The sequence below is a fragment of the Pithys albifrons genome, chromosome 2 (assembly GCF_047495875.1).
Source record: "Pithys albifrons albifrons isolate INPA30051 chromosome 2, PitAlb_v1, whole genome shotgun sequence".
Taxonomy (NCBI): domain Eukaryota; kingdom Metazoa; phylum Chordata; class Aves; order Passeriformes; family Thamnophilidae; genus Pithys; species Pithys albifrons.
In genome coordinates, this window is record NC_092459.1 from 94,849,864 (window position 1) to 94,876,739 (window position 26,876).

General features: G+C 39.4%; 1 protein-coding gene across 2 annotated transcripts in view; it reads left to right on the forward strand.

Annotated features, from left to right (window-relative positions):
• The window catches only part of RPS6KC1 (ribosomal protein S6 kinase C1), an 89,215-nt gene that overhangs the window by 27,350 nt on the left and 34,989 nt on the right, over positions 1–26,876 (forward strand). For both annotated transcript variants that reach the window (XM_071578367.1, XM_071578356.1), the window contains exons 8-9: positions 13,424–13,542; positions 21,153–21,245. In XM_071578367.1, the coding sequence (XP_071434468.1) occupies positions 13,424–13,542; positions 21,153–21,245 (212 nt within the window). The remainder of the gene's footprint in view (positions 1–13,423; positions 13,543–21,152; positions 21,246–26,876) is intronic.

Sequence of the window (26,876 nt, forward strand, 5' to 3'; positions counted from 1 at the left end):
TCTTATTTACATTTGCCAGAATTTACTCCAGGGCCTTTTGCTTTTGTGCTGCTAGCTAGCCCCTCGTACAGCTACGTCAGAAGATTGTTAATCCTTTTCTCTCACCCATTGGTATCTGTGTGTTTCAGGCTAGGAAGAAATTCAAGGTGTCTTTGGAAAGTACGATATTCTGCCCTGTTTTCATGATGCCACTTAGTACAGTGGGCATTATTTATAGTAGTGGTACTTGTATATGCTTGTAGATGTTCCTGATGGATGAAGAGACAGGTAACCAGCACCTGCAACTTTTCCTTTGCAGTCCCTGGCATTCATCTGTAAAGCACGGAAGAGGAAATAATGGGAATGAGTTGCTTTTTAACTGGCATCTTATCCCTTGGGAATATAATTATACACAGGCTAGTTCCTAACAGTCAGCTCTTCTTTTTCATTTCTTTGTGTTATCCTGCATGCCTGTGAAGGTGGAAAGCACAATGTCCATTCTCTTCTGAGCACTTACACTAGGTTTGAGTAGATCCGGCTCATTTTGTGTCCCATTCTCCTTGGAGCTTCTGCAAGCTGGCCAGGAGATGATGATGCCCTCTTTATGCTGACAGGGCCTTCCTAAGAATATATGCCTTCTCAGGATCTATGGGGACAGTAAAAAAGGGGAAAAAGGCCCCAAAAGACCAACGAAACTTTTAAATCTAGCTACTTTGTGAAGGCAGTATGTCTAGCATTGATTATGTGTGTATTCACTGTGTATTATAATAAAAATACCCCACAAACCCTTATCCTAATCATTTCAGTTATTTAAACATCCTTGCTTGTGTATTTCATATGGATAATAACATGGTCCTTTCAAAGATAAGGATGGTGTAATTACACAATGCTTCTGGTCTTCTGCCATTGATTATTTTCAAGCTGTTTTGTCTAAATAAGTATTGGTAACATCTGAAATTGAAACAAAGTGTTCACACATACTTAGACACGTGTAAGATGCCATTGCCTGTTGGTGTACACGTATTGCAGGATGTGTGGCCTGTGGAATGGGCTGCAGGTCGCCTTTTGCATGGAAAACGGTAATACAGATTTTTGCCACGTGGTGGCACCAAGGAAATAGAAATTGACACCTAAGAATTGGAGTCGGGAAATGTAATCAGCCTGGGGAGTGCTGGGGGTGAAGAAACGTCACGCATCTTCTATGTTTGAAACTTTGAATCTGAAACATTGCTTTACCTCAGAAATGTAATGCCTCCATAAGCTGGTGAGAAGTATATGAAAAATGAAAGTGTCTCTGTTCCCAGTCGTTCCTGTAGGCTCGGCACAAGATCTGCTTATTTCTCTTATGCCTCATCAAAATCGTGTGCGAGTTAGTTTATCACTGCAGGTTTATAGCCCTAAGTTGTTTAGTTTGAAGTCCGTGGCTTCCATAAAGGCAGCTAGAGGACACTTGAGCCTGTTATGTTCCTGGTGACTTTCCAGCTCTCTGAGCTGATGGCCCTAATGCTAGATGAGACAGGTGTCACATATGCTTACACCGAAGAAATCACCATCTTGGCTTTATTTTCAGCCATGTGCACATGCTCTCAGAAGTATAGTGGTCTTAATTATTCTGTGCAAGGTGCATATGTATTTTATTTTGCTAGTCTCTTGCAGAGTTTTAGTACTGAATCCTTTCACATCCTATTCATAGTCCTGCCAAAAGACCCAGTCACTTAGGGAATGCACGCTGTCTGTGTGCTCACAGACTGGTGTATACCTTGGACTCTGGACATCTGCTCCTTATACACCTTGGGCCTGTTTCTTCCCTGTACATGCATTTAATAAGCATTTGTCAGTGGCAAGAAGAATGAATTCTTGGTCTGGCAATACAGCCCTTGGACTGCCACTGAACTGCCTGTACCTCTTGTACCTCCCTGTTTCATTTTTACCAGAGCTGCTTTGTGTGCAGTGGCAGGAAAGAGCTGCCATAATTTCCTTGTTCCTCTGATTCTGCTGCTCCTCTCATGTTTTCTGGGCATTGCTGCATGCAGGGTTTTGGAGTCTTTGAAAGACAGGTCTGTAAGGGTTGTGTAGGATGGTTAAACAATTCTCCAGAAGATGAAACTTCCTAGAATTCAGATTTTCTGTCTTTTTGAACATACCAAGTATACTAGCTGATAGAAACTTTGGCTCACAATTATAGCTGTTCCTTTGTTTTGTTATCATGTCAGAGTACTTTGAGGTCAATCCATTGCTTCAGGCCTAGTGATGGAAAAAATGCACTAATCAATAGCAAACCACAAACTTCTAGGCTGGAATTTAACTGTGTTTTATGCAAAGTAGTGCTTTCACTGACTTTGGGATAGGGCATAGTTTGTATTAGGAAAAAAACAGCTCATGAGGCTGAAATTTTGGAAAGAGTTTTTTGTAACAAAGGAGGGACTCTTATTTGTATAAATATCTCCTCTTTTTCCAACTTCAACCATTCTTCAGCTTTATCCATTTTGGATCTGGGCAGCCCGAGGTGTGAGATAAACAGAGAATTAACACTGTTGCTTATTGCTGGGTTTCAATAACTTCAGACACATGATGAAGCAAGAATGATGCACAATGGTCAGTTTAAGTCATCTAGAAAAGGACAGGATCTCTTCCATGTGGTTTAGAAAGCAAATGTGTTCATTGTTGGTTTAACCATGTTGCACATTAACATCCGAAGGGAGATGATCTGTTTACTCTTTCAGAGTTTTGGAATGTTTGTTTTCACATGTGTAGCAGCTGTGGCTGGGCAGAATGGATATTTATTTGGTTTAGGCACCATGAACCTTGTTGCATGAAGTATGTGATGCCTCTTGAGTCACAGCAGCCACAAGCTGTTTTCCAGGTATCTGTTTTGTTTTAGTCACCTACAACTTCTAAATAAGCTGCTGGTGCCTTTGTAAGCAGGCTGTGAGCATCAGTTTTGCACTGCTCTGTGCTATTTTAATGTTTATCCAGTAAACAGAGCTGGAACCAAAATTACACAAATTACTGGAACCTTGCTAAAATGACTTTGACTTTTAACCCAGAAATGCATATACAATGAAATGCTGGGAATACTTTGGACAACTAGATGATTTTTTTGGATATACTGAAAACAAACCAACTTGTGTCTAATTACTGGGATTATGATGGGCTATGATTTGAACTTGTGATAGAGCCAGGGATGCAAACAGGAGCATGCTTGACAGAATGCCAAGAAGACAGTACTTTATGAAAAGGGAAACAGCCATGGCATTCCACCAGCGTGTTTCTGGCTTCCTTTACTTGTTTGTTGAATGGCACTTACGAAGACAACTTCTGTTACCACACAGTAGCTATTTTAAATTCCTTTCACTTGTTAAATCCTCTGAGTAGTGATTCTCACTGGTAGTAACAATCTCTTAGGCAGTTGCTGAGCTGTCCATGAGATGTGTCTGACTCAAGCAACGTCTTTAAGGAAAAAGCAGACCTGTTTTTTGAGAAGATGCACTGGGGTGTGAGCTGATGTCTGTACAGAAACCATGAGCGTTGTTGTGCTGGATCCCACAGGAAGAACTTGATGACAGGGTAACTGATGGAACTGTAATTCTCCCCCACCTGATCTCAGACCTCTGTGCTTCTGTGGTGTATCATCACTTGCCTTATTTGCTGTTGTAGTTTTATACTTCCACTGAGGCTGGAATCAGTCAAGGCTATAATTTCCTGTTCTTGTGCTTACCAAAGGAGCTGAAAACTGTCTCTATTTCCTTCTGTTGGGCTGTGAGGGTACTGTAGGACTGTTTGGGTTGAGCCTTTTAAGCAGTGGTGCAAAGTGTTCCCTCTCTCCATGTTCCTTGAAATCACAGCTGCTGCTTCAGAAGAAAAGTTTGTGAGATAAATTGTCTGTCAATAAGCAGCTAAATTAGGCATGGATGTTGGAAATACTGTGGTTGGTGGAAAGAAGAGCCATCTTATCCCAGTGTGCTGCCAGTGATGCTGAAACACACATTAATATGGGCCATGAGCTGTCCATAGCTGGAATGTTCCAAGCCTATTGCAGACCATACAGAGCTTTAGAGCAGATTAGTGTTATAGAATCCATCCTGAGATTAGCTCAGTTGGTTAGAGCATGGTCCTAATAACATCAGGGTTGTGGGTTTAATCCCCATATGGGCCATTCATTTGAGAGTTGCACTCAATGATCCTTGTGGGTCCCAACTCAGACTGTTCTGTGAAGTCTGAGAGTGGTATCATTTCATATGCAAAAGTACTGGGTTTAGACACTTTTTTGTGGCAAAGCAGTAGAATATTGCATGTGCCAGTAAAGTATGGTTAATGTAGATCAGTTAATGCCTGAAATTGGTTACTGTATAAATACAGCCAGATTCAGCTATGTAAAGGAATACTCAAGGCAAAGTTCCACTTAAATTGCAAGTCCTTTCTGCAGCAAGAGGCTGACAAAGATCTGAGGTTTAGTACCTGCTGCACAGCTGAGAGCCTTGTAATAAACATATAGGTGAACTGTAGCAATACCTGTAAGCCAACATGTAGAGTCTGATGCAGAGATGACTCTGAATGTGGCAATTTAGCATGTGGCTGTTAAAGAATGAATAAATATGTGACCAGGTGAGCCTTAGAAACCTGTTTTCTTCCCTCTTCTGGAGAACAAGCTAGCTGCATTGGCTTGGTGTTGATGTGACCTTTCCAAGATTTCTGAGTCTGTCCTCATAGCAGTCCCTTGCCAGACTGCTGCTTGTTCTGACCTCTTTGACAGACATCTCTTCCTGCCTGCACAGCCTTTTATCTCAGCTGTTGTTAGCCAGCACTTAGCTGCAAAGTGCATTAATCTTTTTTTGACTGTTGCTGTGTGGGGTTTTTGCCTCCCATCAGAAGACCTAGTAGGGTTGACACACTTGTTCCAGTGCACAGTGTGAACAGAACAGACTGATCTAGGTTACAGTGCGGCTTCTGTCCCCAGGTGAGGAGATGGAAGTCTCTGGCTGCAGATTGAAATGCCTCAGGCAGTGTAGGTGAATTGAGGCAAATTACTAGCTGGAATAGAAAAATTGCATAGATATGTTTAAGGGCATGATGCTGCATGATAATCAGTGCTCTGATTCCTCCCCCCAAACAGTTCTTGGATATATAGCTTCTCTCTTTTCACATCCTCCTTTTCTCTTTTTTTGTCCTATTTCTCTCTTTACTCTGCCAGTATCTTAAAATAGTTCCTCTAGCTTCAGAGCTGCATAGAAGGACTAGTATAGGTTTGATCTCTACAAGGCCTGCCTCTGGCTCTTCTGTTTTAGAGATTTCTGTGATTGCTCAGAAAAAGATACCATTTCCCATAGCATTATATAAAAATACATCTGAATGGTATTTAATATATAGATATGAGAACTATTAGATAGCCAGGATTTATGAATTTCATAATGGTTTTTCATCTGTCTTTTTCTTTTTTTCCCCCTGAAATACTTCATGCTTCAAACTGTTCATACTTGTAAGTGTCTCTGTCCCTCGGTTCCCTCTGCTCTGAAGCAAGGAATGTTTGTGGCTGCTAATTCAAATTTGAACTTGTCCTTTCAGTTAAGAAGGAAGAGTGTCAGAGAGCTTGGAAATGTCCTCTCTTCTGTGGTGGTGGCCTGTGCAATTTCTTCCTTGCTCTGACTGTCAGGGCTCTCATCCTGTTCCTGTGGTTCTTGTTTTGGAGGACCTGCTGCTGCTGCCACCACAGTGTTTCCTCATCTGTGCTAGAATGCCACTGCTTGTCCTTCTGTCTTGCAATGTTCACAGGGATTTTTCCCTTCTTAAATAGTTCAACAGAAAAATGTTCAAGAATATTTCTCATGTTGAGTCTTACTTTGATGAAATGTCTTGCCATTGAGAACTAGAAGTTTTAGCAGATAGCTGAAAAGTTAAGCTTTTCCTCCCCAAAATAATGTGCGGTGTGTGACCATTCATTTTATTTTTTTCCAAATAGTCACACAAGCACATGAAAAGATACCACCACCTTGTGGATTTAACATGAGAGCTTCTCTATAAGCAGATGTTTTGTTGGTTAGCATTTCTGGAAAGTTACAGTTCTTACTATCTGGAATGTTACTGACTCCTGCTTTACTGGTCACTCAAACATATTTTGCTCACGCCATTCTTCTGTGTAATCTTAACTTTGGCGTATATGCCAGCTTTTTTTTTCCCCCCAAAGAAATGTTTACCTAGACATTTACATGACAGGTGTGTAACCATAGGTTTTCTACAAGATGCAGAACTGGTGACTTCATAGGAAATGTAGATCTCTAAGTGTCTCAAGCAACCTGCAATGAAGTTGATGTATATAGCATATACAATAGCAAAGTGGTTATAAGCACACTGGAAAACTGAAAGAAGACTTTCTAGGTGTTCATTCACTATCACAAATTTGTGCTTCAGCATGAAAGGTTTAACTTTTAAGTAGCTTTTCTTGTTGGTTGATAGAGTACAGTACTGTTCTGAATCTTCAAAAAACAAGGAAGAATGGCTCTGATAAATGTGTTGCATTTTAATAAATTTTGACTCTCTCAAAATGTTAAAAAAAAGGAAAAAAGATCACTTCAAGCTGTTTTATCATAATGGGTTTAATCTTTGTCTTATTTTTAAATATTTACAGTTTTTTTCAGCTGCAGAAATTGACCATCACCTCAAAGGAACTCATTGTTAACATAATATATAGCATACTAGAGATGATGAGCTAGTGGGCTTATTTCACAATTCCAAACTCCCACCTACTGCTAAAATCTATAGCTCTTCCCTTGATGCTGCAGTGTCCGTCTACCCCAACACCTGCCGCATTTCACTTAAGTGATTGTTTGAAAATTAAAGGTTACCCACTCTCCTGTGCGAATTGGTGGAGACTTGTTCCAAAATCAGCAGCTCTTCCCCTTCCTGAAATAAATTTTGGGGTTATAAAACTGTCCAAAGTCATCACAAACCTGTGCTGGATTATGAGTCGCATTGTCACTTACGGTGTGCCTGAGCTTTTGTTTGGCTATTATGGACAAAGGAGTCTGCTTCACATGATGTAAGAAGTGTTTGCCCTAAGAAGAACAGAGGTCCTCTTCAACCAATTAGGCAAAAATAACAGCTGGGCTACCCACTAATAAGAAAGGTGCTGCTAAACCTCTTTTCATTGTGAGAAGAAATAAATCTTTTAAGGCTTACTCCCTTGCATTTTTATAGAGAGCAATTCTTTGAAAAATTCAGCAATCCAGCTGGGTGATATGTGCAGGAAGACTGTGAAGAAGATAAAGAAACTTTTAAAAATAAAAAATGGTATTATAGCTGTTAGATTTGGCAATTATAAATGTTTCATTGAAGATTTCAGTATTTAGAGAAAGTTTTACTGTTTAAATTGTTAAGAACGTGGAGTTTGGGGTTAGCACAACAGGCAGTCTCCCACAAGTTCCTTGTAGCTTGTTCTGCAAGAGGACATTCCTTCCTGAAGCAAATCTCTTCTGATATCTTCTTTAAATAAAGGCAGCTCACATATATTTTTAGTAAGTCTGAGAAAAAAGCAGGAAGATGAGGTTACAGAGGATTGGGACAGGTAATGCTAACTTTTTAGCCTTACCTTTTCTGTGAAAATACCCCCATCCTGACCAAGCAACTAGTTAGGTAAGGAGAGCACCTGTGTTGTCCTGACAGATTGACTCTTCCTGAGAAAATCTCTTAATGCCTCAAGGGCGTTGATTTGGAAGTGGTCAGGCAAAGAAAGAAAGGAATATATAGAATTCCTGGGTGGGTGCTACGTATTGTGATTTACTGTGTCTGTGATTTACTGATATTTTTGTATATGGTAGTGGCAAGTGGCAACTAGACCTGTCTTGGCTACCATCCTGTAAGATGCATATATTCCCCAGGACTTCATTCTGTATCTGTGGAGGAGAACAGTTGTGGGCTAGAGGAAGTTTGACAGCACTTCTATGCATCTGAGATGTGTTCTATTAGTAGTAGCCCAGATTATTTGGGGGAAAAGGGCAGATTTTTTCCATGGTCTTTACTGACCAAATTTTTTTGTTTGTTTGTTTAAGTTTATTGGATATGGTCCCTTTTCAATAGCTTTTTGCTATTAATATCTGAACGTAAGTAATTTTTGTTCCTAACAGAATTATAGAAGATTTGATGCATGAATAAACAGTTAATGGAGCTGAATGGTTTGATGTTAATTTATCTCTCAAAGGTGTGTCCTCTTCTGAAGATGTGAGTAAAGACTTTGAGCAGAAGACAAATAAACGTATTGCTAATTTTCCAGATGCTACTGCTCTGTACATTGTGGAAATGCTGCTTCTTTGCCTTTTTCATTCAAATCAGTGGACTGTGGGCAAACAAACAGGCAAGTCACGGATGAACTCAGTGGCACAATTATTCTGATATTTGTGGTTTTCCTCTATCAAACCCTCAAAATCATTGGAGTGTTGTTAAGAATGTGTGTCTTTGTAAATATATTGTAGCTGAGCCATCCTTAGAAATAAAAATTGAGGAACAAATTTTAAAGTATCGGCTGCTGTCCTAATTTCCTGCCTACTTTGGTCAGCGGGTGGCCTGGTCAGCCTTTCCAAAACCAATTTTAATTTTAAGATGTTTTTATTTCTTGGAAATAGGCAAAGCCTTTGAAAAATGAGGGAGCTGCCTCCTTGTGCTTGTGTGGATGAAGGCTTATATATGCAACAAAGTAGTTGTAGAGTTTTTATATTCTGTTTGCAGTAATAGTAAACAGAGCATCTAAAATAACCACTTGCACATTGCAACAAACACATCATCATTTGGTTAAAAAGAGTTATAATTACAGTTGACGAAGCATGGACACCATAAAAAATGCATTAGTTTGGCTTGACACATTAATTACCTGTTTTTGCAGATGTTTTTATATATTGTTGTGTGAACAGTTTACAAAATAATTACAGGAAAGTCATATGGAAAATAAACTAAGTGGGTGGTTTCTCGCCTTAATATTTTCATTCATGTGAATCTGTGTGAGGCACAGCTGCTCCATAGCAAATGCAGAGGGAGAGAGAGAGACTGGGAATCTTGAGGGGGTTTTTATTCTAAGGTCTCTATGATCAGCCTTGCTGCACTTTTATATCTTGCTTTAGCAGTGTAGTTTTTAAATGTGTAAAATGACATTGCTGATTTAATCCCAGTGATCAGGAGGGGGGAGAAGCTTTGATCCTGATCAGATGAAACATAAATCTTCTAGTATCTAGAAAAATAAATGAAAAATCAATATTATTTTAAGCAGGATGATCTTTTATGAGCAGTTGTAAAGATTCATCAAAGGCTTTGACACATTTCCTGTTTGCTGCCATTTAAAGAAAAATGGCTTTCAAATTTAAATTGTAATTAGAGAGACACCTCTTTAGATTATTGTGGGCTAACCACAGAATGGAAATAGGAGCCCAGTATGCTCATGCAATGTTTAAATCAGAAGTTCTTAACTAAGAATAAATTATTATTCCTAATTTATTATAAAATAGATTCTTTTGAGAATGCACATTTTGCATAACTAAAAGCACTATCCATGGAAAAATGTAACATTGCATTTTAAAAAATAATGCATAATGTCTGAATCATGGCTTTAACATCTGTCAAATATAAGGATTTGTTCTAGTACTGTCTTTTAGTGATTTATTTTGTTTTAAGTGGAGAGTTCTATGACCTCAAATTTGACATAAATGCTAAAGATTAGTTTTAGTTTAATGGTGTCTTTATTATTACTCCCTGTGCTTGGGGCTTTTAAAGTAGCATTTATTTGTTTATTAAATTAATATATTGTATTTATTGACAGATATTTATGAGATATTAGCTGTTTAAATGGAAATCTGTGTTGGATTGTAGTTTTTTTATATTTTCTTGGTTAAACTAATGCAAAGAATAAAAAACCAAACTCCTATTTCCATAAATCCAATTCTTAAACATCCACCTGTTAAAGTATTCAGATTGAACTGTTAGTGATCTTATTCACAAATAAGGTACAAGAACTTGTTGAATAAATGTTGTTTTGTGAATTCACACCCTTCTTATGGCTAAAGATTTTAATGAAGCAACCGTTTGCAAATGTTATTTATTACTCAGGAAGGAAAAGTACAGAAAAAACTGAAATTAATGTCTTGTGAAAGTAGGGAGAACAAAGACAGCTCTAAGGGGACATCCTAACCTGTTTGTGTTAATTACTGTAAAATTACCGAAGCGCTGGAAAAAGGCAATAAACATCTAAACTAAATACACATAACTAACAATTAAGCGGCAAGTTTGACTTTTATGATAGCCTTAGACACTAACCTAGCAGTTTTCTACCAGTCTGCTTGAAGGAAACACCGGCTGAAGGGTTTATTATTGCTGTGCAGATGTCTCGTTTTCCCTGGGCGACTGCCGCTTGGTGTGTCTGAGAAAACGTGGGTGCTCACCAGTGCACTGGCTCAAGAAGGTTTTATGGTGCGTTAACATTACGTGCAAGAGATGAAAGCAAAATCGTTAGTCATGTTTTAAGACATTGCAACACACATAAAAAAATATTGTGTATCTATTCTCTTCTGATAAAGCCAAATTCAAGTTCAAACGATTGAGTGATGTTACCTTTTTTTAATCCTAGATGGGAGCAAGGCTGGCAAAATTGATATATATCCATCATATATATATATCATATGCTGAAAATGAACTGAATTTTTGACTGTTCAGCTTCTTCCCAAACCAAGTGTAAACAAAGGTTTTTGCAGAGCAAGCTTCTGTGTCTCTATCCACGGAGCTGACAATCACTTTTCCCTCCTGCTGTGAGGTGGATAGTTAAGATTAACAATAGATGACTTACCACAGAACTTGGGGTAGATTCGAAGTCTCTTCTGCTTACTCTTGATGGAGCCTGTGTGTTTAGGTAGTCCTTAGTCAAGATATGAAAGGAAAGGGAAAGTCTGTTTTATAATGAGATCAAAATGATTAGTAGCAGATCATGGCAATGTAAAGGGAAAAAGTGCCTGTGCCTTCTTCACGCTCATAAGATTTGTTAAAAGCAAGAACAACGATCAATTTTCTTTTGTGCGGGACAGGGGGAAAACAGCAACTCTGAGAGCCTACAGAGGAACTCTCCATGAACTCTCTGAAGAGATATTGTATTTAATTTTTAATTGTTCTCTGCTGCCAAAAAGTGTTTTGGGAAAATTGGACGGACAATCTGCCCATTCTCCTTACTTAAGGATCCAGGGTTAAAGCTGGCCAGCTATGGTTGCCTGAAGGATCAGTGAGCTCTCCTGCCCTGAGCTGCTGGAGCTAATGCCTTCTTTGGGTCCTACCTGTCATGAAGCTGAGTGCAAATGTCTGAGGGGTTTGCACATGTGCACATGTATTCTATATCGACATGGTTCACCACAAATGGATTGGCACAGGCAGAAGGGTATTGCAGAAGGGCACCTGCATGACCACCAGCAGCATGAACAGCCCAATGTCTTTTAAACTGTTGTTGGTCAGGGAAAGACTTGCTGTTCAGCTCTCTGGTAGCTGGCCCCAAGGTCCGTGGTCCAGGTCTCAGACATTGTGTCTGACTTGCCTGCTTATCTGTCTTGAAGTTTGTTGGTGTATCTTTTGGACAGAGAATAATCAGCACACTAATGCAAAAAACAATGAGAAACAGAGTTTTCTGAGAAGTTAAGACAGATGCTGCTCAGATACAGGGTTCAGTCAGACAAGCATATTGACCAGCAGCCTGTTTATTCACAATTACCCATGAAATTTCCACCTCTTTTCTCATGCTTGTGCTCCATATTCACCTTGACCCTCCCTTTAATCATGCCCTTAAAAATTGCACAATATCTTACATATAGCCACAATTGCTCCCTGAAAACCTCCCACAGTAAGTTTTGAGTGCAAGCATTTACACAGTAAGTTCTTCCTCAGAAATTCCATAGTAAGTTTGCTCTTTTTTATGAGACTCATTCTTGATAACCCACAATAGTCCTGTTTTTTTCCTTATCAGTTACCAAGTTTCTGGTTGAACTTCTTCAAGGTTACACTCAGGTTTCTTTCATGGTCTGTTGATCAGTGTCTTAGGAGTTTCAGTCTTCATTATTGACTGTTATCTGCTGTTGCTTAGAGTTTGTGTGTTTAATTTATTACCTCTCCTGTTGCTTGCCTTGTCTTTCATGTTGAGTAGCTGTTAGGCAGATAACCTTGCAGTTCCTTGCCCTGTTGGAGCATCGGTTTGAGAGGTGCTGGCTTGCACCTGGCAGTGCAGAGCCCGTTGCAGTCAAGGCTGTGGGTTTGCAAGTCTTGGATGCCCTTGGTTAGTGCTGGAAGAAATTGTCAGGGCCATACAAAGTCTCTGCTGTCATTCAGTCTGCTTCTGGGACAGCTGTTTCTAGCTTATTTTCAGCATAGTAATCTCAGTTCTCTGTTACAACAATTGTGTCTCACTGTCTTTTGATTTTTGCTTGCCAGTTGACTGGTTGGGTGTTGTCAGCACAAACTGAGTCTGTTATAACAATATACTGCTCATGATGTGAATGCCGAAACATAAAGTGTAAGTTTTAGAATAAATGCAGAGTTTGTGTAGTATCATGGGATTCTCACGTCTTGCAAGAGTTTGGGTAGATCAGAAATAACACAGTGGTGGTTCAGCCATCTGGGAAGTGAAGTAGTTGGTGCAAGTGCTTACTCCTTTCTTCATGTGTTGCCCTAAGTCAAGAGGCAAGAAGTGAATAGCATTGGAAAGCTGTAAGCAAGAGTTCTTGGTGTCCCTGCTGGTGCTTTCTGACTTGTAATAACATTTCTAGACATCACTTGTACTTAGGAAAGTCCTACTGGAAACCTGAGGAAAAAATAATTTTATTGTTTTGTTGTAAACGTCTTATTCTGTCTTTCCTAATTGATTTTGGTTTTCCTAATACAACATTTGGATCAGTGGTTTGTTTCAGTTCTTTCAGTTAAATTTCCCCTGGCAGAGCTTGAGCCCGTGCCCCCTTGTCCTATTGCTGAGTGCCTGGGAGAAGAGACCAACCCCCACCTGGCTAGAACTTCCCTTCAGGTAGTTCTAGACAGTGATGAGGTCACCTCTGAGCCTCTTCTCCAGGCTAAACAACCCCAGCTCCCTCAGCCTCTCCCCATAGGACTTGTGCTCCAGTCCCTTCACCAGCCTTGTTGCTCTTCTCTGGACCCGCTCCAGCACCTCAATATCCTTTCTGAACTTAGGGGCCCAGAACTGAACACAATACTCAAGGTGTGGCCTCACCAATGCAGAGTACAGGGGAAGGATCACTGCCCTGGGCCTGCTGGCCATGCTATTTTTGATACAGGCCAGCATTGTCCTTCTTTTCAGAAGATGTGTATCTGTAGGTTTGATTATGAATAACCCAAAGGAAATCAAAAAGGTAAAATCAAAGCAGTCATGTGCTTTAATTACTTAGTACCTCTCTCTTAATAAAAAACATAACTTTTTTTTTCCATTGAGGTGAATCAAGTCCAACTCGTCGAGAAGCAGTGAAAAGGAAGACTGCAGAATATCTTATGCGTGCTGAAAAAATTTCCAGTCTCTACCATAAGTCCTCTGAAGATACATCTGTTTCTATGGTGGGTTTTAATTTATTTTTTTAGGAACCAGAATTTGGTGTAATTAAGTTGTCTTGTCTTTTACCAAAGCATATTCAAACATAATGTTCAAAAACTAACTCGTTCCCCTCTTTGGGGAGGCCTGAGGAGTGGTTTGATGTTACCCTTCTGTTAAGTTGCCATTCTTTTCTGATTCTTGTTGATGTTTCATAACATTACAAAGAGTTCTTGGTTTAATACAGGGCTGGTTTTCACATGCTTTCCTAGTACTTATGGTTGATGATGTAGACATTTTTCATCATGCTAAAGAATCTAAAGGTAAAGCAGAAAACCACACTAGAACTTTCATTTGACCTTTTCATGAGATTATTGCTTGGTCCTTTAGGGAGTGAGAAAGCTGTTGGTTTCTTCAGCTTAGCACATAGTGGTGTATCAGAAGTGAGTCAAGCACATAGTAGAGATCAGATTAATTTTCCCCAGAATAAGTATTTAATTGAGCCAAGGTTCTTCTTGATCCTTTCAAATGTCCCTCTTGGATTTGCTTGTATAATCAGCTCCTTCTTGATTTTTAGGAAGTTTCTGAACTAATTGTCATTTTCTTGAGCAGAAACACCCTTATCTGTACTTGTACAAAAGACAAACAAAGCTTGTTCCAAGATGCCCTCAATAAATTTCTACTTTGCCCTTCCCTAAACAGTTCCTTTGAGACTTATCTGTTCTTACTTTAGACTTTTCCTGCAGACTTGCTAAGCTGTGTGATTGTCAGTGGCTGCCCTATTGTAGTAAGTATAAAAGCTACCAACTTCCTGACTCTACTTTAATATCAAGTGAGGACAAAAGGTGCAGAAGATTATTGCATCTTACTTTGCACAGATCTGAAAATGCTTTAAGGAGACCACTGCTGCAAAAAATGGGAAGCCTTCTAAAATCTGCCTGTCTAATAAGTAAATTAAAAAAGCAAAGACACTGTTCTTTAAGGGTAGCTTTTTTCATGTTGAGAGCCCACAAGTACAATTTTGAGGATGTTCCAAATGGGATACATTTTGTGAGGTTTGGAGTCTTGCTGTTGCTATGAATTGTACTTTGAACAATTTAGTATTTTGGACTGATATGAACTCCTACTAGGTACTCTTTCTTTGGGTCAAACACCCCTGAAAACAGGGAAAATCTGTATTGAATGGAAACCTCGGTGTGTTTGGAAAGTGCAGAACAAGAGAAAAAACTCACGAACAACCTATTTTTGCCTTTTTATAAGTTTAAAAATTAATGTGGTTGGGAAGGAGGAAGAAATAGGTTGCATTTTTTGTATGTGAACTTGAGAGGTAAAGTATTTCCTTTTTTATGCTGTACTGAATAAGACACATGGCTTCTTTACTGATCCAAAGAAAAGCAGATTTAATTGGCACAAGACAAGAAAAAAGAAGTGATGAGAACAGGAAACCATTCTCCTGCGTTGAAAGTCAAAATTCACAAGTTATGGCAAACCTGACTTTGCACAAGCAATATGTTGCACCTGGCTGATTCTCATGTTAACTAAAAACGTCATGTTTCCATGGTTTAGCTTTGATTTTTTCTGAAGTTTGTACATTTATTTTAATATTCTTTATTTTCTGCTTCTCACAATGCATACATTTTGCTTCTGTCTTAGAGCTTTGGAATTTTCTGACATCCAGGGCAGATGATACTGATGGGTCATGATGGTTGGTGGTGAGGAAACAGCTTTTCTCTGAGTTGATAGCTCAAAGTTAATCAGGAGAAGGACTTACCTCCCTAAGTTATTCCAAGAGTACTGGTAGGAACCACACAGAGTTGGCACGTGCTATGCTTTGGCTTAGTGTCTTAAGGAAAATGAGGAATGTGACTCTTCCTTCATGCTGGTTGCTGAGCAGACCTGAATTCTTGCACCTTAGTTACTGCTCATCTTTTGTACTGCCCAGTATAGTTATGATTATGAATTTGTATGAATTTTTCCACCCCATGCAGACAGTGAAAAGTGCACTGAAATACACAGTGCACGTCTATATACAGTGTGATTCTTGGGAGACGCCAGTGGAAACATGCGGATATTATGTGTCCTTCTCCTAAAGAGATTAAGTCCATAGTGTACAAGGTTAGTGCAGGACCTGGGGCCCTGTTACAACTGGCAGAGTGCAGTTTTGTTATAGGAGCATGGTTCAGTGCAGGGGGTGTTCAGGGCAGTGGGCTTCCTGAGACCATTCCTTGGAGGAAGATGTATGACATGCATGGGCATTTAAGGCAAAGCGCTCTTGTTTGTGATGTGATGTTAAAAGGCAGAACTGCTTTGTCACCCAAGTCTGCTGGAGTTAGCTTTGTGTTTCCTACTGTGCCCTTACAAGGAACAATCGTGATGATCAGTGTCAGAACTAGCTCACCTTTCCTAGACATGGAATTTTACTTCTTTCTCATCCACCAGGCCAGAGAACTGTCCAGTAAGGGAAGAGGTTAAGCTCCAAAGCACAGGTTCAATTGTGCACTTCTCGGCCTCTCGGATCTCCCAACACCTTGGGCTGCCAGTCATGTGCTGAGCCACGTTCAGCAGTCTCAAAAGCCTGTGCCCACTAAGGTAACCCAGGCTACCTGTTTGCCATCTGAACCACTGAAAGGCAAAGCACAGTGGCTTGCTTTTCTCTGGGTGGCTAGGGCAGGAGAAAGGGAGCCATTCTTTTGCAGCTGGAAATGCCGGACACTTGCCTCTTCGAAGACCAAATTTCCCTAGAGGCAAAATTCTAGCATTTCAGAGCTGAGAAGCAAAAATTATCTTTATTACCATGGAAACCAAACAAAGATCAACAGTACTTTGTTACTTTTCTTGCCTCATCAAAAATTCAGCAGTGTAACCCTCAAGGATAGCACCCTTAGCAACCACACTGCTGCTGGCAAGTCCAAGTGGTGAAAAAAGGAACATAAGAAGAGGCTATTTGGAGAACCTTTGGCACTGTTAAAAAAAGGTTGGGGGTAGAGGGCTTAATGATGGATAGAAGATTTCTTAAGGCTGAAAAGAAACACAGGGAGCTGATGCAGCTGTGACCATGAACTGAGAACTCACTTGACAGTCTTGTAAACATTGAGAAAAGACTTGCTGTGACCCATAAGAGTAGGAGATGTGGGAACAGCTTCTGGAGCTTGTAAATAGGCATGTAGACCTTCTGGAAAAATAGGCTGCAGCAAATACTGTTCTTGTCTTCCTCTTTTGGCACAGCATGGCAGCTCCAAGAACCTTCTCTTCGACAAACAGTCCAGAGTGCTGTGTAATGGCAGCAATGGGTTATTTTGCAGATTCTCAAGCTGCATTTTCTCCTCTTCCCCTTTACAAGTAGCAGCTCTGGGGAGCCACTTCCAAGCCTGAGAGAGAGCTGCAGAAACAGCCTCTGAATCACGCTGGATTGACCACCAGAATGCTCAAGTCCTACATACCTGTCAGTGGCAAAGACCAGCACAGCTGCCTGTACAGGCTGTGGGTCCATTTTAACTTCAGTAGTTTTATAAAGCATATTTTTTTCCTCTTTGAAATTAATTCTGGTTCTACTTATGCCTAACTTCTTATATTCAGAGTTGTTTCTTTTTGCATCATTATGAAGGCTGTTGTCTTTTAAAATGTCAATTATTTTTGACTTTCAAAGCAATTTACTAACAAGAGGTAGATACATGCCTGATGCCCAAAGAGAAGAAGCAACCTTCATTCTTTGTGGTTTTCATAAGATACCTTCCTAAAATTCTCATTAAATGTGCATGAAAATTACATGAAGTATAAAGAAAATGCACTGTTGTAGCTCTGTGAGATATAAATTTAACATTAAATAAGAAATTTATTCTCAAGGATTTCAAGATCACATCCAAGGCATGTCCCAGCTTCAGGGGAGATGCCTTCCCCGACTGGTTCTCACTGAGGGCCTTCTGAAGCACACTGTAGTTCTGTATGGTTCAAATGCAGTCAAAAATGCAACCTGGCTTTCTCTTGGTGCAGAGAGACAGAGAGACCAGCATGTTCTGCCAGACCAGGATACTGGAAGCACTTTCACGCCCATGAGACAGGTACCAGTGTATCTGCCTCAAAACAAGGGAACTCCTTCCCGCAGTTGAAGGTCTGGCTATGCCACAGGTAGATAACTATTAAAGTCATCAGACTTGGACCAAAGGGAGATCGTGGCTCTGCCCTACTGCTCATGAAAGTTCTCTTTTTCTTATCCTGAGGATCTGTGGTGAATACTGTCAAAGGTGGCAGCATTAGCAGTTAAATTGGCAGAGCTTTCTGGGTGAAAGAATGAAGAGGTGGAAATAAAGACCAAGTAATTAATTAGAGGGAAATCTAGGGAAAACAGCAGTTGTGCTGGGAAGGCTCTGAAAGGGCAGTGTGAGGTGCATCACTGCTTGAGCACATGGGATTCTTTGAGCAACCAGAGTAGGACCAGGATCCACCACTCCTCATGTTTCCCTGAATCATGGGAAGTAGAGGAGTGCAAGGAACTTCCACAACAGGTGCTGGGATGCCCCAGGCTGAGATGTACACATGATGTGGTTCTTGGTTTTGTCTTATACAAAGCCAGGAGCTGGATACGTTGATCCTTGTGGGTTCCTTCCAACTCAGGATATTCTGTAATTTCCCATTAAATGGTGTTTGTGTCATTGGGTTAGGATAGTGCTCTTGCCTTAAATGAGGTTAACATTGAGAGCCGTTCCTCTTGCCTGGCTGGTCATGTACTTCTCTTTCTCCCTCTGCTCTTACAACTGCTGGTTGTGATGCCAAAGCTGAGGCAAGAGCTATTGACATATTTCCTTGTGTATCTTGCAAAACTAGAGCTTTCCAAAGGCCACAAGCTGCTGACTCTTTGCAGAGGCATCACAATCAGCATCATCCTTTTCTACTTGGAATTAGCACATGCTGACCAAAGGGTGATGGTGGAAGAGAATCCAGTGGCATCTAGTGATCCCAATACTAACTCACATATACAGCAGTGCAGCTCAGAGTGTGGTCTGGAAATATAGGGCCTGACCACAGGAGAGAAGATCCTGGGATACCTGTTCAGCATGCCAAGCATTTGGACAGGCTCCTGGAGATATTCTTCAGGCAGAAGTAGCTTGCCACTTTCTTTAGAGTATAAATGCCTTATTTCTACAGGCAAATGAAGCTTTGAATTTTTATTACCCTCCTTCCTGTATTTTTTTGGTTCCTCTGTTTTTGATGAGAGAGGTGTTTTTTAGTAATTTTGCTTGCTGCTGCCTAGATGCTGAGTTTGGATTTTTACTCTATTCAGAGGGCCAGGCAGTTTCATAGAATGCTTAATTGCTGTAATCCTGGGAATTGGATATTTAGGGTTTGCTTCCGGCTTTGCTTCACAACAGAATGTGATGCCTCCCCATCACTGGGCTGTGCTATTATTCTTTGCAACAGTGAAACCAAAGTACTGTAAAGAGCAAAAAATAACCTGAAACTGATAAAAGTGGAGAAGCTACTGAGAGCTGTGGACATGTGGATGTGATTGTAAATCCTTTTAAGGTAAGAAGTGACTATGGAGTGCATATATGAAAAAACGGGGTGTGTGCACAGTATTACTGACTGTGCCACCATTGGTCATATTTTAGAGAAGACCCTAAAATACATATACTGGGTTTTTTAGGCTCTTAAAACATAATGAGTGCAGAAATCTGTTTGTATAGCATTATTAGACAACTATTAACTTTTGTAGAGATGTGTGAACTTAATTCATGGTTGAAATGTAATTCATAAGAGAAAATTTTAAAAGCTTGATTGTTGAGGAATGGTTATAAAATGTAATAGCAAGCAGATAGAAGTGGAAATCTTTTATAGCAGTCTAGAGGATTTGGAAATGTTATCTTCCATTAAATGTATTCCTTAGAATGCTTTTGAAATCTTGTCATGAATAAGTGTTAGCACAACTCATTGTTTCAAAGGAAATATTTGATTATTTCAGAAAAATTTCACTCTCTTGAAATACTTTCAACAGCTCACTAGAAGGTAGAACCTAAATTAGGTTTGGAGAAAAAAGTTCATGCAGAGTTTTTGTCTTTTTTTCCTTCTTTCTGCTGAAGCCTTTAGTTTTATATTGTAGAATCTGGGCTGTTTTCTCCTAACTGTTGTTGCTACTCCCACTTGACACTGTTTGCCTTACAAAACAATTATAAGATCCAGACAAATAAATGAAAATAAATAATGAACTCTTGTAAACATCAAGCCCATAAAAGCACACTTTTCTCCATGCTTTTTGAACATGTATTTATAAGCCTTTCTTTTGGATTTTTTGGGCAATGCCTAAATAAGTACTGATTTTTAGGAAAGAATTATGAAGGAGGGAGGGTTGTTGACTGACAATACAAAGGGGCCAGTTTGGGGGAGGGCTTTGAGGAGTTGCTTTTACCTTTGAGGATACTACAGTAAGGGTGTCAGAAGGGAAGAACCAGGTGGGGAGAAAATGGCACCACCTTGTTCATCATCTTGAAGTTTATGATCACAAGCAAAAAATTTTTGATCTTCCCTGATGGTTAAACATTTCATGCACAGCATAATTGCTTGGCAGCCATTTTCTTATGTGTCTTAGTTGTTAAATATTGTCTCAGGATGCCGACAAGTTAGATAAACAGCTTTTGCCTCCTAGAAGCCTAAAAATGAAGGATTTTCACCTTTGTCTTCCTTTGCACCTTTGTGTGATAGAAATGTACTTGGGGAGGCCAGGTTATGCTTAAAAGGAGTTTGGCATTCAACAGCTCTGCAAATGAAGTTACCTCATTTGTGAGGAAGAGCTACGGGTCTATGGTTCTAATAGAAGCTGCATGTTGAATTTTTGGAGGAAGATCTAATAAATTTTCTCAGCTGGCAACCAGAAACTTCTGAAAATGTTTGTTAACATGCCAGAGGTATATGGGATGCTGAAGAGGTTTGTCTTTGTCCCAGAAGACTTCCACTTGAAATGCTGCCCCCTCCTTGGACATGCCAGCTTTGAGTTTGCCCTGAGAAACTGCAAAGCATAGCATGGACAAAAATCTATGCCTATTAGCATATTACCTACTTTAGTAGTTAGCATCTGCCAATTTTCTTGCTGTGGTATTAATTTCTAGATTAATGATACATAGCTAGCTACCTTTTTCTAAGGCAGTTTTAGGAATAGTTTCTGTTGTGCATCTTATTATTAAACAGATTTCATAAAGCTCACCAGAGAGCAAGAGAACTCTGTTTATAATTCTGTATTTTATGTTCTTCAGACTTAAAAGGGCTCTAATTTGCTTTCTCCTCCTCAGTGATCTCTGAATTATTTTGTACCCAGAATACCTGGGTACAAAAGGCTTTGATTGATTATTATGATGTGATAAAAACGGAGTAATCAATTGCCAGGTTCCATTAAGCATAGCCAATATAAAAATTCATTATTTTTTTCTTTTTAAAATTTTTGTTTTCAGTGTTATCTTGACTTTTATTTGCTTACAAGTTGTTGTTTTTTTTCCCTCCACTAAGGACAAACAGAAAACTTCTCCTTTCATCTTCACTCTCTCTGATTTATGATAAATTTAGTTTCCTTCGGCTTGGCATTTGCTTCAGCAGGCAGTCTTCCTTCAAGTACCACCCTGATTGATGTGTAATCTTTGATATCTTCCATTAGCCTCCAGGATCACTAAGTTCAAGGCCCTCTTGGAACCTAAGGAGCCCTGCCGAGGAACTGAAGACCTTCAGAGTCCTTGGGGTGATTGACAAGGTAATTCTTCAGTGTCTCTTCAAGAATTCAGTCATAAATCGACTGCATGCTGACATTTTGTCTTTGAAGCTGTGGATCTTAAGGATATGAAACAAAAGGGGAAAATGACTCAAATGCATCTGCACTTTAAAATAACAAAAGTGGAAGAAAAAAAGGCTTTTATCTAGGCAATTCATGTAAGGTCATGCAAAATGTATTTGAGCTAAAGGATAAGGTACATGTTTGGTGGCATTCAGTAAGATGAGACCTGTTTTTCAAATATGAAGTCATGGTTACAATACTGCGGTAAGGACAAGTTGATGTATTTTCTGTTGAACAATCTGGTGAATACTTGAAATACAGAAGGGTAGAAATTCCTACCTTTGAACTCTTACTTGAAATGGGGACTGGGAACATACACAACTGTTCTCCTTCCCTGAGAATTTGGAATTGAAATCTGTTGTCAAGACAGAGATTTAGCAATGAAGCCAAGCTTATTTTTGAGTCATGCAAATGATGTCTTCCAAAATCCCAGGGTAATACCCCTCTGTAAACAGTAAAGGACCATACTGAGTTTTTGCAAGCCTAATTAAGGGACCAGAAGAATTGTTGCATTGTTTTGATAATGCTGATTAGCATTACCTTACCAAATACTTTTAAGATGGTGTAGTATTATTATTCAGCAATGTGACAGTGGCTAATGCAGAGTGTAATGCTCATTTCCTTTTTGGTGTGCCAAATCCCTTGTGCCTTTTGATAGTTCCTTATGTGGTCCCTGGTTTGTGGTGAGGTACTGATGCGCTGTCAATTTGTAACATGCATCAGAAAACCTGTACCTTATCTCTTAAGGTCTGCATTTCTTGGCTTCTTTTACTTGTTGGACTGAACCTAGCTATTGGGACTGATTTTTGGTTTTCTTTGCCTGTTTTGTTGTAATTGTGTGCATAAGTTGATAACTTCCCCTCAGAGGGCTGTATACTTCAGGTATTATGGTTGTTTTTATAGCACACAAGGTTTTCTCAGCTCTGACTTCATATTCATTGCATCTTCTTTCCTCAATTGTAAGTACAGAATTTAGCCCGTATTTCACTCTGTATATATGAGAGACAGGTTGGAAAGGCCACCTATCTGTTGCATTAGTAGGTGCTAACTAAATTACTAACCACTAAATGGATGTAGTAGGCATGGATTTTGTGGATTAGTCTGACAATGTGAACCTGAAGAAGTGTTGGAAATTGATCAAGAAAGACCTTTTAAGTATTACAGTTCTTGTATAAGAATAATCACAATGAAGTCCCTGGTGGTGCCAGATCTCCTTATTCTCTTGGAGCAGAGTTTCAGTAAATGTTCCAGGTGTGAGCTAAGCGTTTTCAGATTTCTGAAGCAGAGTTGGGAAGAATCAAGGTTCTAATGATGACAAAAATACAAGCTGTGTAGTGTCAAAGATGTGTGTGAGAAGTAACAGGCCTGTGGATACAGCTGGTATGCTTATGTGTAAACAGTATCATAGGGCTCAGAGTTCGTGTTTAACTACTCTGTGGAAAAGGGAGCCATATCCTTTCAGATCTCTTTGTACTCTGCATTCCTCCTTTCACGTTATGCTTGTCACAAACTTAGTCTTATTCTGAGTATGCTTCCTTTTTTCCCTATATTTCTAGGGAGAAGTCCAAATCAATGTGCAAGAATCCTTGCTGGAGCCAAGTAGATGACATAGCATGCTTGTTCTTGAAAATGGATTTTGATTTTTCAAGGCCAGCATTGAAGATGCCTTGCTTTTGGGCACGAGGCTGTATCTGATTCAGCATCTTGCAGAGTTTTACCTGTAAATACTTCTCTGTTCTAACCCTTAGGTAGCTTCTTTGGTTTCAGCAGAAAACAGTTGTGTGGATAGTAATGAGCCACTGGCATTGTAACTGCTGGCTTGCCTAATCCCTAGCAAGACTGGTTTAAACACACTGTCTTAAAAATGGTGTTGGTTGGTTTGCAGACTTTTCTTCCACTGCTGAAGCCCAGAGTGGTGTCTGCCTGCTACGGTGCTGCCTTGAGAAAACCAGCTGTTAACCTTCCCTGCATCAAATGCTGAAAGGTTTAGTGCCTTCCCTTAGAGTAATGTTGCTCTTTGTTCTTCTTTTGAAGCCTCTCGAAGTGTTTTGAGTTGGCTTCATTTTCATAGACAAAATGTTTGTTGCTACCTGAAACTCTGGGTTTTTTTCAAACTATTTTTGATTAGGCAGAATGGTTAGATATTTAAATTTTAGCCTAGTTTATTCCCAATGTGCAATCTTTGTTTTCCTGTCTGCCCTTTCACCTCTCTTGTCACCTTAATAATTTTCATCATGTGGACCCTTTACTGTTGAATCTGAGGGAGTTAGAGATTTTAGGATTATTCAACTCTGAGGCTTGCCTCCCATCCTTCTGCTTCAGCTCCCATGCAAAGGCTGTGGTATAAATCTGACTATTCTATTAGACTAAAGAGGACCTACACTTTGCTTGAGAAAAACAGTTTTCTTGAATTCTACTGCTACTGCATTTGCTCACTTCGTGGTGTCAAAAGTTGACGAGGTGGTGTTTGCAAGTATTTTATATGTTTATTAGGTGAAAAGTGTGCCTGCGAGTAGGGTTCTGAAAATAGAGGTTTAATCTAATTATAAAGGTGGCTTTAGTCCTGCAAACATTGTGGAATCTGAGGTGCTGCTGATTGGGGAGCAAAGCTCTCATTAGTGTTACCAGAGGTACTGCATTGAAAACAAATTCATACCTAAATATTTTTGCTGCTGTTATCGCCAACCAAGAATGATCAATTATTTTATCAGTTCATGTACCTTAAAGCAGAAAACTTCCTTTTGGAATAGGAAAGAGTTTTGCTTTCAAAATTTACCTAATTAAAAATCAAGGTTGCAGATTCTGTGCTGAGTTTCTGCCCTAGGCAAATCTTTCCTTTGAAGCTACAACCGGCCCCTAAAGAAATTACTTTGTTATGGTGCTGCTGGATACCTTCACAATGCTGTTTCAAACCCAATTTCTTATTCTTTAGAACCCTCTGTTATTTAGATTCATTCAATTTAAAGATTCATCTTGAAAGCAGAGTGCATTAAGTAATAACTGTGCCTCTGTAACCAATGACTGTCTTTTATGTCTGTTCTATCCCCTCCTCTGGTCCCCCATCAAGCCACACTGTCTGTACTGGCACTGGTGTGACTGTGATCAGTTCTTCCACAGCTGCCTGTACATTTGAGCTTGTTGTTAAATACACTGTTTGTCAAACTTTATTATGAAACTTTAAAAAATAAAATACTTTCATCAGGGCCTTGCTAAAATTATTTTGGGAGTTTCTGAAAAGGATTCTGGAGGTAGATAACTTTTTTAAGAACTGAAAGCAATTCTGTTGATCTTGAGTACAGGATTTTTTGTGGCTTGTACTCTCTTAGGAAGTCATAATTCAGGTGGTAGTACATTTTGATGAATTGACTTTAAAGGTATGCAGAAAAACAAATCAGTATTACTAATTATTTTTAAAGTGTGATTATTAATTATCTGCTCAGTGAGTGACAGTGCCAAAAAGCAGAAGTATTTAGAATATATGTCAACTTCTCATGCATAACCTGCAGACCCAGAGTTGAATTCAAACAGGTTGTGGCTAGCTTTAATGAAATATAATCAGAGGGTAGAAGCAATAGGCCCTTCTTACAGCACTGTGTGTGCTGTGTGTGAATAACAGGACACATAACTATGTTCTCTTCGCATTTGTTAGAAACTTAAATATTTGGCCTTTTGAGGTGAGATTAAAGACTATTGCAGCTGTGAAACTGAGTTGACTGTAGCAGATGTTTTCTCTCACCTGGCTCTCAGGTGCACTCTGCCAAGCATCTTTAGATCATCTTACGGGTTTGACTGAGTGACTGTGTGTGCATAAGTGGTGTGGGGGGAAGTGAACTGTAATAAACATACAAACATGGCATAATGGAAAATAGCAGTGGCAAAAATGGTTGAAAATCTGAAACAGAGTAATGATAGTAACTATTCATACAAATAAATTTTTAAGAGTTGGTTTTATGTTTTGATAACCTTTTGGTTTTTTAAGTGATTTGCCAAGTCCTACAAAATCAAATCAACTACAGAGTTATTGTCAAAACTTGGCTGACTACCTTCCCTTCCCCACTGCTGTGGGATTATTCCTCACTGCAGTTAGGTTTCAAGCCCCACGTAACAAAGCTTACTCAACTTTAAAACGCAATCTTTCTGCCAGCTATTTAGAGTCTTGTCCCTCCTTCCCTGCCCTCAAACACCTGCCGCTTGTTTTCTTGAAATCTTTCCATTAATGCTACCCTGAACATTTCTGAGTACTTGTTGTTACAACCTTTAGTCTCTCTCTAGCTTCTTTCTTGTTTGTCTTACTAAAATTTCTTTTGACTTTAGTGAATGTTTTATTTCATCCGACATAAAGCAGTCCTAAGGTTTGAGAGAGTAATGCAAATTTTGCCCTTGCCTTTAGAAAATAGAAATTACATTTTTGGATGTTCCTGTGCAGACTGAACTATATAGATTTTCTGGCCTCCAGAAAGAAAGAATTCATAGAGATATTTTCTTTTAAACCAAAATTATTTATGTTTATCTTCCGAACTGTGACTAAGTACATAATTGGTGCCAGGCAATTATTCTACAATGCCAGTGGCATTTCATATTGTAAAATGCATTCTCTAGCAAAACCTGCCAGATATATTTTCTAGGTTAATATTTCACCATTTGTAATTTATTGGTCTGTTTTTAGTTTGCTCTAAGAAAATGGACTTTGCTACCAACCAACTTCAAGTATTTAAAAATTCAAATTTGAATATATGCTGCTTTCTTAGCATTTTCATTATTTAAAGCTGCACCGTTTGTCTTATAAGTATGCTATTATTACAAGTCCTAGAATATATGAGCTGTAAGTTCCTCAGAATAACGGTTTGAAAGGAGGAATAATTGCAAACTGAAGATAATTCATATTGCACAGGTACCAGGATAAGCAATAATCACATTTTTCATACATATTAGCCAAATGTAATCTCTTTTTGTAACGACAGAGGGAGACGAGTGAGAGTTCATGTGGTGTAATCTGAAAAGTGACAAGAATAAATCTGTGTTAAATAGATCTTTTAATCCTGGTAGCCTTGTGATGGCCAGCATAGCTGAGGAGAGTGGGAGGAATTGCACCCCCGCTTCTGCCTTATCACTGCAACTGTGTCCTGACTGCAGCACCAGCTGTGTGCCAGCCTCTGCTGAGGTTTTCTTGCAGTCCCAAATACTCATCCCTAGGATCAGGTGGACAGCTTGTCTCGTTCCTTGTTGTCTGTCACTACCTGTAATGGAATTTTCCAATTGGTGGGGTAAATGCGAAAAAAAAATCCTAGTTGTTCATCTGGTACAGATTCCAGTTTGTAGGACTTTAGTTAGAGTATCTATCCTATGGTAAAAGTGCATTTGTTTAGTAGATAATGACCAGAATTAATAGATGGCCCACTGGTGGTGACATTATTACGTGAAGTGTTTTCAGCGTAGTGCAGTAGTTTAATAACAAAATGGAGATGACTTTAAAGTAATCCCTTAGCTCTGGTTTGTCTTCAAAACCTTTCTGTTGTCTGGTATTGCAGTAAGAGATCTATTCAATTTCCT